Source organism: Hypanus sabinus, chromosome 2, assembly GCF_030144855.1.
Source record: "Hypanus sabinus isolate sHypSab1 chromosome 2, sHypSab1.hap1, whole genome shotgun sequence".
NCBI classification, from domain to species: domain Eukaryota; kingdom Metazoa; phylum Chordata; class Chondrichthyes; order Myliobatiformes; family Dasyatidae; genus Hypanus; species Hypanus sabinus.
In genome coordinates, this window is record NC_082707.1 from 133,739,122 (window position 1) to 133,754,280 (window position 15,159).

A 15,159-nucleotide genomic window follows, 5' to 3' on the forward strand; every position below is an offset into this window, starting at 1 on the left:
TGTTAACACTATCATTGCAAGTTCAATACAATTTGTGTCATGCCAGATGACCATAGGAAGTAACCAATACCCTATTTGAAAATGGGCATGCTTTAACTTGGTCATCATTCACAGGTGTGCTACACAAATACTGATTATTACTCTTAAAGAAATCGCAATACAGTTATTGAAAGTCTCTCATGCAAATAGTTTTCACACGAGTTTCCAAAGGAGACCAAGACTCACCACAAACTACAATCTGCATCTTTACACAAATTATATATTTTACCTATTGTTAAGGCCATTATTTCCACATTTCCACATGTTTGCTGAATGATGGAAAGATTTAGTGTCATTTTATCGAAATACTATTATTTACAAATTCATCTAAAGATGCTTGGAAATAAAATTGAAGCAAAATACCAAGTGGTAATATTTAAGTAAGAAGGCTTGAATCAGTCGACAAAAGGTTTATACTCCTCCCTCCAAAGAATATTTAGGTCCTTCAACCATTTAGTATTTGCTTTTGTTAGTACCCACTCCAGAGTACATTTTCAGTTGAGATATTATACACATGATAAATTTTTAAAATTGGGAGGTCCAAGTATGTTTATGCTATACAGAGCTACGTAAGGATTAGTTATTTAAAGTCATCTATTTGAAATCAAGTGATGAAAATACTTCGTGATGCTTTAAGATATGTTCACAACAACATCTTCTATCTTTTACTTTGTACAAACACGAAATGCCATAGTACCGTCACAGCAATATAAAGTATTGGTAGATAAACAGTCAAGTGCCTTTATATTATGATGGGTTGTGTTAGCTTCACAATGTTATCAACTAAATTGTGCAAACTTTTTCCTCTTATTACTATTACTGACAGGATTACTTAAAGCAAGTGTTGGATATTGACCTGCATGCCCAGATACATTTTGGAAGAGTTTTCATGAAACCTGGGTAAGTGTCAACAAAATACAAAAAAAGTTATATTTAGTCCATACAGTGTAAAGATCTCTTCATTTATTATTGGTGATTGATTTCTATTTGCATGGTGAAGTCGTATCGACCAACATGGTGGTTATAAAGTGAAAATTCAATTTAAGTACCATATAGATTGACAATTAGTTGAACTGTTATTGTTGTACTGGAAAGTGGGAAGTAGAAATAGTGAGAACAAAAAGATGGTTTAGAAGCTTGCTTTTCCCTTTCAGGCATGGGGAGATCAATTGTTGTATTTGACCATACAGCCCAAGTAGTCTTTGTACAAAACAGTTGCTTTTCCTTAGGCAGTAACTGGAAAAGATTCCAGGCAATTGATTTTGAACTTTTTAGCATCAATGCTGAAAAGCTTCATGCAACACAAGTCGCTAATTGTCATATTGGTTAGATGGACAATATTTCAATTAAGAAAGTGGTGGATAGTTGAATCACAAGATTATAAACAAGGAAGCCTATTTGCATTTGGATATTTCATTTTATCCTCAGAGATAAAGCTTCCTTAATTACAGTACTCCTAAATGAGAATGTGATTCTGAACACTTTTCCATCTGTTATTCACTGTGTAAAATGGAGTGTTTCCAACCTAATTCAAAAACTGGTTTTATTAGGCTACAGTGTCCATGTTGCTATATTCTAAGATTTTCCACAGTATTCTTTATTTTGTACATGTCTATAAGAGATATTTTAAACATTGTTTCAAAACTAAATTTCCTATATTTTTTTACATGTGCTTGCTTATCAACACAATTCAGAAATCAATACGATACAGCATATTGATTTCTGGCAAGCTGGTACAGCATAGATTAACTGACAGGAAACAAACTGGTAATTTAGAAACTGTCATATATTTGCTTATTTGTTCCAGTTGTTTCCATGTATTTTATGAATAGCAATTAAATGGAAAATAATAATGTTTTCAATATAAAACAGTATAGCATTAGACTGGACATTTGGCCAGCGATGTTGTGCTAATCTAGATGCCGTCTATACTAAATGTCCTCTTCCTGCTTATCATCCAAATCCCTCCATTCCCTTCATATTCATGTTTATCTAAAAGCCTCTTAAACGGAACCAAACCACCTGCTTCCTCTACTACCCCAGTAGCCCATTCCAGGGACCTACAATAGAGTCATAGAACACTACAGCACAGCAACAGGCCATTTGGCTCATCTATTATGTGCCGAACTATTGATCTGCCTAGTCCCATTAACTTGCACCTGGACGATGGCCCTCCCTCTATTTCTCATCCATGGACCTATCCAAATTTCTTTCTCCACACTATCACCACCCTCTAAAGAGGTTTACCCCATGCTCCCCAAAAACATTTCACCTTTCACCCTTAACCTATGACCTCTAGCTGTAGACTCACCCAACCTCAGTGAAGAAAGGCTGCTTGCATTTACCCTATCTATACTCCTCATAATTTTGTGAACCTCTATCAAATCTCCCCTCAACCTTCTACATTCTAAAGAATAAAGTACTAACCTATTCAATATTTCCTTATAACTCAGGTCATCAAGTCCTGGCAACATACTTGTAAATTTGCTCTGTATTTTTTCAATCTTATTGACATTGTTTCCATATGTAGTTTTGGTCACCTATGCACAATACTCCAAATTAGGCCACACCAACATCTTATACAACTCCAACATAACATACAGATCCTGTACTCCATACTTTTATTTATGAAGGCCATGTGCCAAAAAGTTTCTTTATGACCCTATCTACCTGTAACACCACATTCAAGGAATTATGGATCTGTGTTCCTAGGTCCCTTTTTTCTGCTGTACTCCTCAGAGCCCTACTGTTCAGTGTGCACCTTCTACCCTGGTCTGTCCTCCCAGAGTACAACACTTCACACTTGTCTGCATTAAATTCCATCTACCATTTTTCAGACCCTTTTTCCAGCTGTTCCAGATCCTGCTGTAAACTTTGATAGTCTTCCTCACTGCCCACTGCACTACCAATCTGGATGTCATCTACAAATTTGCTGATCCAGTTTACCAATTATCATTCAGATCGTCGATATAGGTGATAAACAACAACAGACCCAGCATCAATCTGTGTAGCAAACCACTAGTCACAGGCCTCCAGTCAGAAAAGCAACCATCTGCACTACCGTTCTCTGGATTTTCCCACAAAGCAAGTACCTAATCCAATTTACTACCATATCTTGAATGCCAAGTGACTGTGTGGGACATTTTCAGTGGCTTTGTTTAAGTCCATGTAAATAACATCCACTGCCTTGCCTACATCACCTTTCCTGGTAACTTCCTCAAAAATCTCTAAGACAGTTAGACATAACCTACCTTGTTCAAAGCCATGTTGACTATACCTAATCAGTTCCTGTCTATCCATATACTTATATATCCAGTCCCTTAGAATACCTTCCAGTAGTTTAACCACTACTGATATCAGGCTCAACAGCATGTAATTTCCAGGCTTATTCTTAGGCTATGTGTACACTACACCGGATAAATCCGTAACCGAAGCTTTTTCTCTTCGTTTTTACCCTCCGTCCACACTAAAACGGCATTTTTGTCCCCTGAAACCAGAGCTTTTCAGAAAAGCTCTCCAGAGTGTGTAATTTTGAAAATGCCGCTTGGGCAGATCAGTGTGGACGGAGTAACTAGAGAAATCTGAAAACACTGTCAGATGGCCGCGCACCATTTCATTGTTTTCTTGAATGCAACCAAACAATTTCAGAACAGATGGCAACGAGACTGAAGCCAGAAGAGTTAGAAATGTACTCACCAAATACTTTGACCCATAACTTACTGAATAAATAAGTATACTCACTTTGCCCAGGTTTCTGTCCTTGCTTGTATGAAGGTGGTTTATCTATTTATAGAAGTACTTCTCTGACAATAGACGTGTAACAGCCTAATGTAACATTGTATGGAAATACAAAATAACACTGATGCAGACATGTTTTATACATTTAACAAAGTGCTTTATTAATGCAACAGAATTAATCAGTTTTTCAATGTTCATTGTCAGCTGGTTCATACTGTCCATGAACTCCCTGTTGGTTGCCTCCATATGCTCCAGTATTTGTTTTTATTACTTTTAAGTCCTTCTGCGCAAGAGCCAACAGCTGCCTGTCATTTAAGTTTTTCTAGTGTGTAACTGAACAACACACACCGTCTTTCACAGCGAGATTCAACACTGAACATGTCACTTGTTTTCGGTAGATGTGTCCTGCACATGCACAGTAGGAGGAAATTCGCCGAAATATCCGTTTCAATGTTGACAGAGATGTTTTTTAAAATGCCTAGTGTGGGCGCCAATCGTTTTTACGCGAAACAGGTGTTTTCAAAATTATCCGGTCTAGTGCGGATGTAGCCTTAGAGCCTTTGATAAACAATAGAAGAACATTAGCTGTCCTCCAATCCTGTGGCACCACACCCATTGCCACAGACATTTAAATATCTCTGCTAGAGTCCCTGCAATTTCTGCTCTAGCCTTCCACAGGGTCCGAGGGAACACCTTGTGACGCCCTAGAGATATATCAACTCTAATTTTCCTCAAGATAGCAAACACCTCCTCCTCTGTAATCTGCATGCAGTCCATGACCTCTGCTGCTTTGCCTCACTTCTGTGTCCCTCTCCCAAGTCAATACAGATGCAAAAACATTCATTTAAGATTTCCCCAACTCTTTTGGCTCCTTCATAGATGACCATTCTCATCTTCCAGAAGATTAATTTTATTCCTTCTATCCTTTTGCTCTTAATACTTTATTTGTAGAAGCTATTGGGATTCTCCTTCACAGTGTCTGCTCAAACAACTTCAAGCCTTCTTTTAGCCCTCCTGATTTCCTTCCTTACTATTCTCTCTCATTTCTTATTCTCCTCAAGTACCTTACTTGCTCCTTCCTCCCTATACCTGCTATGCACTTCCTTTTTCTTAACCAGGCCTCAGTATACCTCTAAGAACAAAGTTCTCTAAATCTGCTATCATTGTCTTTTCATCTGACAGAAACGTACGAACTCTGTACTCTCAAAATTTCACTTTTGAAGGCCTCCCATTTCACAAAACAACCTGGCCCAGTCCACACTTGCCAGATCCTTCCTGATATCATCAAAAAAGTCCTTTATCCAATTTAGAAACTTAATCCAGGACCAGTCCTATCCTTCTCCATTGTTAACTTGAAACTAATGGCATTATGATCATTAACATGTTCGTTAGCATGGTCATCCCTTACTTATTCCTCAGTTCCACCCAGTAGACAAACTCCCCACTCTGTCCTGTCTGAGTACTGCCATGACAGTGGCTAGATGGGAGATGCCAGAGAGTAGTGGTGGATAATTGTTTATCGGGATGGAGGCCAGTGACTAGCGGGGTGCCTCAGGGATCTGTTTTGGGCCCAATGTTGTTTGTAATACACATAAATGATCTGGATGATGGGGTGGTAAATTGGATTATTGTATGCCGATGATACTAAGGTAGGAGGTGTTGTGGATAATGAGGTGAGTTTTCAAAGGGAGGTTTATGGGAGATTTATGCCGGTTAGAAGAATGGGCTGAACGTTGGCAGATGGAGTTTAATGCTGAGAAGTGTGAGGTTCTACATTTTGGCAGGAATAATCCAAATAGAACATACAGGGTAAATGGTAGGGCATTGAGGAATGCAGAGGAACAGAGGGATCTAGGAATAACAGTGCATAGTTCCCTGAAGGTGGAGTCTCATGTAGATAGGGTGGTGAAGAAGGCTTTTGGAACACTGGCCTTTATAAATCAAAGCATTGAGTACAGAAGTTGGAATGTAATATTAAAATTGTACAAGGCATTGGTAAGGCCAAATTTAGAATATTGTGTGCAGTTCTGGTCACCGAATTATAGGAAAGATATCAATAAATTAGAGAGAGTGCAGAGACGATTTACTAGGATGTTACCTGGGTTTCAGCACTTAAGTTACAGAGAAAGGTTGAACAAGTTAGGTCTCTATTCATTGGAGCGTAGAAGTTAGAGGGGGGATTTGATCAAGGTATTTAAAATTTTGAGAGGGTTAGATAGAGTTGACGTGAATAGGCTGTTTCCATTGAGAGTAGGAGAGATTCAAACGAGAGGACATGATTTGAGAGTTAGGGGGCAGAAGTTTAAGGGAAACACGAGGGGGTATTTCTTTACTCAAAGAGTGATAGCTGTGTGGAATGAGCTTCCTGTAGAAGTAGTAGAGGCCAGTTCAGCTGTGTCATTTAAGGTAAAATTGGATAGGTATATGGACAGGAAAGGAGTGGAGGGTTATGGGCTGAGTGCGGGTAGGTGGGACTAGGTGAGATTAAGAGTTCGGTACGGACTAGGAGGGCCGAGTTGGCCTGTTTACGTGCTGTGATTGTTATATGGTTATAAGGTAGGAGTTCTCCCCCTCCTGCAACCACGTCTCACCAATGGCTACAATGACATAATTTCATGTGCTGATCCACGTCCTATGTTCATCTGCCTTTCCTTTAACACTCCTTTTTCTTTTTAAATCTTTTTATTAGTTTTAAACAAACATAAATGAAACATGAATACAAAATGTTTGAGAGTACATAATTAATAGTTTAAATAGACATTCAGATATGTAATAATAAAAATATATAACCTCTCAAACCCAGAACAATAATGAACAAAGAAGTAAAAAGAGAAAAAAAAGAAAAACCCCAAAAAAAAGAGAGAGAAAAAAAAACCAAAAAAAAAACACTAACCAACATGGGCCATTGAATAATATTAAGTACATATACAGTAGTGCCAATAACTCCGAACCTCCATCCAATTGATTAAGGATAATATAAGTAAGGTTTAGGAAAAGACAATTCAACTCATGTGAAAATGTTGAATAAAAGGTCTCCAAGTTTCTTCAAATTTAACTGAAGGTTCAAAAACCACACTTCTAATTTTTTCTAAACTCAAACAAGAAATAGTTTGAGAAAACCACTGAAATACAGTTGGAGGATTAATTTCTTTCCAATTCAATAAAATAGATCTTCTAGCCATTAATGTAACAAATGCAATCATTCGTTGAGATGAAGCAGATAAACGATTATTATCCGCCATTGGTAAACCAAAAATTGCAGTAAAAGGATGCAGTTGAAAATTAATATTTAAGACTTTTGAAATAATACTGAAGATATCTTTCCAATAATTTTGTAAACAAGGACAAGACCAGAACATATGAGTCAATGAAGCAACATCAGAATGACATCTATCACAGGTTGAGTTAAGATGAGAATAAAATCGAGCCAGTTTATCCTTGGACATATGAGCTCTATGTACAACCTTAAATTGTATTAGGGCATGTTTAGCACAAATAGAGGATGAATTTACCAATAATAAAATTTTTTCCCATTGCTCAGTAGATATAGGACAATGCAACTCTTCTTGCCATTCCTTCTTAATTTTTTCTGATACATCTAACTGTAAATTCATGATCATCTTATAAATGATGGCTACTAAACCCTTTTGATAAGGATTAAGAGCTAAAATTCTATCTGTAATGTGCAATAGACATTCTTTCGAAATAGACTGTAACTCATTATACAAAAAATTTCTAACTTGCAAATATCTAAAAAAATGGGTTTTAGGTAAATTATATTTATTAGATAGCTGTTCAAAGGACATAATGTTATCGTCCAGAAACAGATCACGAAAACATGTTATACCTTTTGTTTTCCATAAAAGAAAAGCTTGATCCATAGATGAAGGCCGAAAAAAATAATTAAATGGTATAGGACATGATAAAATAAATTTATTCAAACCAAAAAATTTACGAAATTGAAACCAAATGTAATGTATATCTGACTATAGGATTAGTTATCTGTTTATTCAATTTGAATAAAGAAAAAGGAAGTGAAGATCCTAAGATTGAAATCAATGAAAAATCTTGCACAGATTTACATTCCAAATTTACCCATTGTGGGCAAGTAGCTATAGTCCATTCTTGTGTCCAGAATATTAAATACCGTATATTGACTGCCCAATAGTAAAATCTTAAGTTTGGTAAAGCCAAGCCGCCCTCCTTCTTAGGCTTCTGTAAATATTTTTTACCCAATCTAGGATTTTTGTTCTGCCACAAATAAGAAGATATTTTAGAGTCAATAGTATCAAAAAAAGCTTTAGGAATAAAAATTGGTAATGCTTGAAATAAGTATAAGAATTTAGGTAGTATTATCATCTTAATAGCATTAACTCTACCAACCAATGACAAAGATAATGGAGACCACCTAATAGCAAGTTGCTTAATTTGATCAATTAAAGGTAAAAAGTTAACCTTAAATAGATCTTTATGTTTTTTAGTAATTTTAATACCTAGGTAAGTAAAATAATCTGTAACAATTTTATATGGTAAATGTTTATAAATTGAAACTTGCATATTTAATGGAAATAGTTCTCTCTTGTTAAAATTCAATTTATAACCAGAAAAATTACTAAATTGAGCAAGCAAAGACGAAATAGCAGGGATAGATTTTTCAGGGTCAGATATATATAATAAATCATCAGCGTACAATGATACTTTATACGTCCTCTCCCCGCGGGTAATACCCAGAATATTAGGTGATTCACGAATAGCTATAGCCAATGGTTCTGAAGCAATGTCAAATAGTAAAGGACTTAAAGGGCAACCTTGCCTTGTACCACGAAATAGCTGAAAAAAAGGGGATCTTTGATTATTGGTAAAAACCGAAGCTAAAGGTTTATGGTATATTAATTTAATCCATGATATAAATTTTGAACTAAAATTAAATTGTTGCATTGTAGTAAATAAATATGGCCATTCAACTCTGTCAAATGCTTTTTCAGCATCTAAAGAAATAACACATTCTGGTATTTTAGATGAAGTATAAATAATATTAATTAATTTTCTAATGTTAAAAGATGAATAGCGATTTTTAATAAATCCAGTCTGATCTTCAGAAATAATTCGAGGTAATATATTTTCTAATCTAATAGCCAAAATTTTACTGAAAATCTTAAAATCCGTATTTAATAAGGATATAGGTCGATAGGATGCACATTCAGTAGAGTCTTTATCTTTTTTAAGAATTAATGAAATAGAAGCTTCATAAAAAGATTGTGGTAGTTTACCTACACTTAATACATCTTCAAAAGTTTTACAAAGCCAAGGAGAAAGTATAGAAGAAAAAGATTTTAAAAATTCTACAGGAAAACCATCTGGACCAGAAGCTTTACCAGAATTAATTAAAGAAATAGCCTTTTCTATTTCAGATTCTGTAATAGGTGTATCTAAAATTAAATTATCCTCAACAGTTACTTTTGGAATATTCAATTTCCTTAAAAATTAATTTATTATAGAAGAGTCCTTAGTGAATTCTGATTGATATAAGGAGTTATAAAAATCTTGAAAGGCTCTATTTATCTCTCTGTGATCGATCGTCAGAGTACCATCTTGTTTACGAATTCTAGTAATCTGTCGTTTATCCGAAACAATTTTCAATTGGTTAGCCAAAAATATACCAGACTTATCTCCATGCATATAGAATTGAGTTTTTGATTTAGTTAACTGACTTTCAATCGAAGAGGATAATAATAAACTATGTTCCATTTGAAGTTCCAGTCTTTCTTTATAAAGTTCTTTACTAGGAGTCATTGAATAAATTTTATCAATTGCTTTGATTTTATCAACTAATGTTAATATTTTAGAATTAGTTCATTTCCTAACTCCAGCAGAGTATGAAATAATCTGTCCATGAATATATGCTTTAAAAGTATCCCACAAAATTCCACTAGAGATCTCTACTGTAGTATTTGTTGTGAAAAACAAATCAATTTGTTGTTTAATAAAGTTAACAAAGTCTAAATCCTGCAATAAAATAGGATTAAACCTCCAAAATTTAGTATTGATATATGAATCCGTTATTTTAATAGATAACTTCAGAGGTGCATGATCAGATATGGTAATACAGTTATATTTACAATCAGTAACATCTGTGAGTAAATGGTGATCAATGAAAAAGTAATCAATTCTTGAGTAATTATGATAAACATGGGAAAAGTATGAAAACTCTTTGTCATTAGGGTGTAGAAAACACCAAATTTCACAAATAGCTGAATCAATCATAAAAGAGTTAATAGGAGAAGCCGATTTATTCAGAAGAGTTTGGGTAGGCTTGGATCTATCCATCACAGGGTTTAAACAACAGTTAAAATCCCCACCCATTATCAGTCTATATTGATTCAGATTAGGAAAGGATGTAAATAAGCATTTAAAAAATTCAGGACAATCAGTATTTGGAGCATAAACGTTAACTAAAACAACTTTTTGATTGAAAGGTAGACCAGTAATAATCAAAAATCTACCTTGTGGATCTGAAATTGTTTCATGATGTATAAAAGAAGTTGATGAGTCTATAAAAATAGAAACACCTCTTACTTTGGCTTGCGAATTTGCGTGATACTGTTGGCCCTTCCAAAACCCAAAAAAACGTTGACTATCCACCTTCCTTACATGAGTCTCCTGCACAAAAATAACATTAGCATTCATTCTATGGAATACTTTGAATATTTTTTCCGTTTGATCGGATGATTTAAACCAATAGTATTCCAAGAAACAAAATTAATAATCCTATCCATATTGACAATATTTATTGCAGTTAACACATAAGTTTAAAAAAAAAGTGAACTCATGAACCCGGAAGAAGGAAGTGAGTTCAAGGAGAAACCGGAAGTCACGGCACTGCAACCATTTTTGTAGTTTCATATAGGCCCATGAAATAAAACTATGCAAAAAGAAAAAGAAAAATACCCCTCCCTCCACCCTCGAAACCCCAGGAAAAAAGCCAAAAAGAGGCAAGCAGGCAATCTAATACTAAAATTACCCCCGTGTCTCAAGACGGCAACTCAGACAAAAAAATTGAAAAAAATACAAACAACCCATATTATAAGAAAGGATTAATATAACAAAAGTTAGAATATAAAATTAGTATTATATATATATATAAAACAAAAGGGTTAAAAAAATTAAATTGATAAAACCCATAAATAAATACTACTAAATTAGTATTTTAAATGAGAGTTTAAAACTTTCAAACTCATCAAAACGGATATGACGTTCCAAGCACTAAAGTCTGTCGGGAAGAAGAAACGCCATTTTATTATTATTTTTTTTAAATCTTAATATTTAAATGTTAAAAATATAAAAAATGCTTATACAAACTTAAAAAAAGGAACCCTAATCAGTTATTTTCAAGGTTAATAGATTAGTAAAATATAAAAAAATAATAAAATCAGAATTTTACAATATATAAAAAATACATGTCAGCCATACCTAAAAAAAAACATCATTGTAAGAGATCGAAATTTATAGACTAATTATTACATTAGTCAATGCGATAGAGTGTCATTGATCCAAAAAACTTTGAGCATCCGCTGGAGATTTAAACAGCCGAACAGCCCCGTCTTCAGAAGTAACTCTCAAATGTGCTGGAAATAACAGCGCTTGCTTGACGGCTTCCTGGTGAAATTTAGACATAACCAGTCTAAAAGCCATTCTTGCCCTTAAAACTTCAGGGCTATAATCTTCCAAAATACGAAATTTGAATTCTTGAAAGTTAATCATACCCTTTTTCCGAGCGGCTCGAGTCAGTCGCTCTTTGATATGAGGGTAATGGATCCGGAGAATTACATGCCGTGGTTTGTCTGAATCAGAGTGATAGCGAGAGACACGGTGAGCACGATCGATTATTGGAGGAGAGTCCAGAACTTCTGAACCGAAAACATCCATTAGAAGTTTAGAAAAGACAGCGGTAAGATCACCGCTCTCAAACTTTTCCGGAATCCCAATTAGCCGAAGATTTTGTCTTCGAGAGCGATTTTCAAGATCAATAATTTTAAATTTATAACGATTCATCTGTTGAGAAGTCGAAGCTTGCTCTTGTTTCAAAGTTTCGATAATATGTTCTTTCTTCTGAGCGGCTTCTTCAAGTACCAAAATACTTGCTTGTTGTTTTTGTAGTTCCAGTGAAAGCGTTTTAAGTTCTCCTTCGAATGATTTTAAACGCTCATCAAACGCAAAAAGCTGTTCAGTAATTTTTCTCTCCAGACCCGCAAATTTATCTTCTATAAGCTTTACAATAGTTTCTAAAGTTATCGGTTCTTTCGTCTGTTTCGATTCTTTTGCTTTAGACATTTCAGCGAGTTGAAAATAGATCGAATAGTTAAAAAGAAAAATTCCATATATTTAAACCCCTTTAGAATAAGTAAAAAAAGATCATTTAAGGGGTGTTTGTAGGTTAAAAAGACATAAAAGGTTTGGAGCAAAGCCAAAAGCAGTTTACTCCATAAGTGCCATCTTGAGACCTCTCCTTTAACACTCCTTGCGGTGAAATATACATAACTCAGAACATTAGTTTCACCATGCCCAACCTTTCGATTCCTGACTTTGTACATAGCTTAACAACACCTTTCTCCACAACAACTCTACTGTTTGCTCTGATACTCCGGTTCCCATCCCACTCCCTCCCCACAACTCTAGTTTAAAAATCAGCCTCCCCCCACCCCCATGCAGCACTAGCAAATCTGCTGTACAAAAAAAAGAAAGAAGAAATAATTAAATGAAAAAAAAATCTACCAGTAGCCTCCAACTTTCCTCCCTGAAGCCACTGCAGGCCAAATCTTGAACTTCCCATTCTAACACTGGCCCATTCACACAATGGCCACTCCCATATTGGCCACTCCTCTTAAATCTAACATCTTTTTATTGGCCCTTGCCAAATGCCTAACATCGGGAGCTGTGGTGCACAGAATATCACTACTGTCCCCACTCACTTCTTTTAAACTCTGTCTTCTGGTATGCATACTTCAATATCTTCTCGGGAACAGTGGTGTGTAGAATGTCCCAACTGCCCCCATTCACTTCTTTTGAATTCTCTCTCCCACTGCACACACTCCAATGTCCCCTCAGAAACTGTGGCACGCAAAATATCTCGACTGGGCTGCTCGCTTCTTTTGAATTCTCTCTCCTGCTGTGCAATCCAACATCCACTTGGGACAGTGGCACATAGCCTCAGCAGCCTCTGCCTTCTTCTTTTTAATTCTCTCCCTCGCTACACAATCCAATATCTCCAAGGGATTTATGGCATGCACTCTACATCAAAAACTTGTCTCTCATTTCACCTTTAAACTTCCTCACTCTAACCTGGTATTTGACATTTCTACCCTGGAAAACAGATTATGACTGTCTACCTTATCTATACCTCAATTTAAAAATCTCTCAGTTCTCTCTTCAGCCCGCAGCACCAAAGGGAACAACCCAGATTTGTCTATCATGCCCCTACGGCTCAAACCCTGTATTCCAAGCAACATTCTGAAAACAATTTATAATTTATGCTCCTTTTCCAGTTGCCACCTCCTTCCTATAATTGGGCAACAAGAACAGTACACTGTATTCCAAGTGTGGTTTTATGGCTGCAGCATGACTTCCTCTTATACTCAACTTCCCTACCGAAGAAGGCAAGCATTCCATACACATTTAGCTTACATATCCATGGTTCACTTGCATAACCGCTTTCAGTGAACCATGGACTTGTACCCCAAAGACCTCTTTGTACCTCGTGCTATTAAGGGGCCTACCATTAATTTCATGTTTTCTCCTTCCATTTGACATCCCAAAGTGCAACATACTTGCCTGGATAAAACTCCAACTATTACCTTTCCACCCATGCTTGTAACTGATCTATACCCCACTATATTCTTTAATAGTCCTTTATACTGTCTAAACTCTAATCTTGGTGTCATTTAGAAATAATCTTTTCTTTTCATCTACATTTTCATCCAAGCCATTGATGTATATCAGAGTTCCCAGCACCATTCATTGTGGAATACCACTCATCATTGATCTCCAATCATAATAACAGTCTTCCACTCCTTTGTCTTCTGCGGGCAAGCCAGTTCCAAATCTAAACTTGCAATTTACACTAGATACCGTGTATATATATTCTGAATCAACCTACCATAAGCGACTTTGACAAATGCCTTACTAAAGTCGATGTAGGTAGCATCCACCTTCTCACCCTTTCTGCCAAAGGGTCTTGGCCCAAAATGTCAACTACTTTTTTTCATAGATGCTGCCTGACTTGCTGAGTTCCTCCAGTATTTTGTGTGTGTGGCTTGGATTTCTAGCATATGCAAATTTTCTCTTGTTTGTGACTTTCTCACCCATGTCATCTTCAGAAAACTCAAGTGTATAAGACATGACTTCCTTTGTAGAAAATCAAGATGACTGTCCCTAAGCAAATCATGCTTTTCCAAATGTTCATAGATCCTGTACCTCAGCATCTTCTCCAATAACCTTCTTACCATTGCTGTAAAGCTCATTAGCCTATACTTACTCAGATTCTCCCTATTTTCCTTCTTGAGCAAAGGCACAACATTTACTACTCTCCAGTTTTCTGACACTTCACCCGTTGCTAGTAAGGATGTAAAGGTCCCAGTCAAAGCCTTAGCAATCTCTCACTTACTGCTTTGAATATTCTGGGATATGCCATCAGGCCCCAAGGACATATCCATAATATTTTTGCAAAGACCCAGCACATCCTACTCCTTCATCTCAAGGGCCTGCCCCATTCTGTTTTCACTATCTTTCAATCACTTCTCCTCTCTAAGTACAACATGGAGTACTCAGTTAGTACCTCAGGAACTTGCTCTGACTCCAGACACAAATTTCCTTCTTTATCTTTAAGGGGACCCACCCGATCATTAGTTGTCCTCTTAAGACAAATCTAAACTGCCTTGGGATTATCCTTGAACCTGTTCTCCAATAAGATTTCATGGCACCTTTTGGCATTCTTAATCTCCTGCTTGGGCACTTTCCTGCTGCTTTAATATTCCAGAAGGACCCAGTCTGATTGTAGTTTCCTAAACCTGAAGCATGTTTCCTTTTCCTTCCCAATTAAATTTTGGATCTCCCAAGTCACCCAAAGTCCCCTTACCTTTCCATCCTTGTTCTTACTCATAATAGAAAATGCCTCTCCTGAACTCTGATCAGTTAGTCTTTAAACTCCCACATGCCTGGTGTGGACTTGTCCAACAGCAGCTGCACCTAATCAATGCCATTAGCTCCTTTCATATTCTGCCACGTTTTTTTCTCCCCGAGTTTAGTACCTTCTTGCAAGATCCAATGTTATCCTTTTTCAACCATCTTAAAACAATAAGTTATGGTCACTCTTCCCATAATGTTCAG

At 36.1% G+C, this 15,159-nt stretch overlaps 1 protein-coding gene across 11 annotated transcripts in view; it reads left to right on the plus strand.

Annotated features, from left to right (window-relative positions):
* The window catches only part of LOC132384020 (gephyrin), a 647,984-nt gene that overhangs the window by 609,232 nt on the left and 23,593 nt on the right, over positions 1 to 15,159 (plus strand). For all 11 annotated transcript variants that reach the window (XM_059955300.1, XM_059955317.1, XM_059955322.1 and 8 more), the window contains one exon: positions 866 to 939. In XM_059955300.1, coding sequence (XP_059811283.1) covers positions 866 to 939 — 74 coding nt within the window. The remainder of the gene's footprint in view (positions 1 to 865; positions 940 to 15,159) is intronic.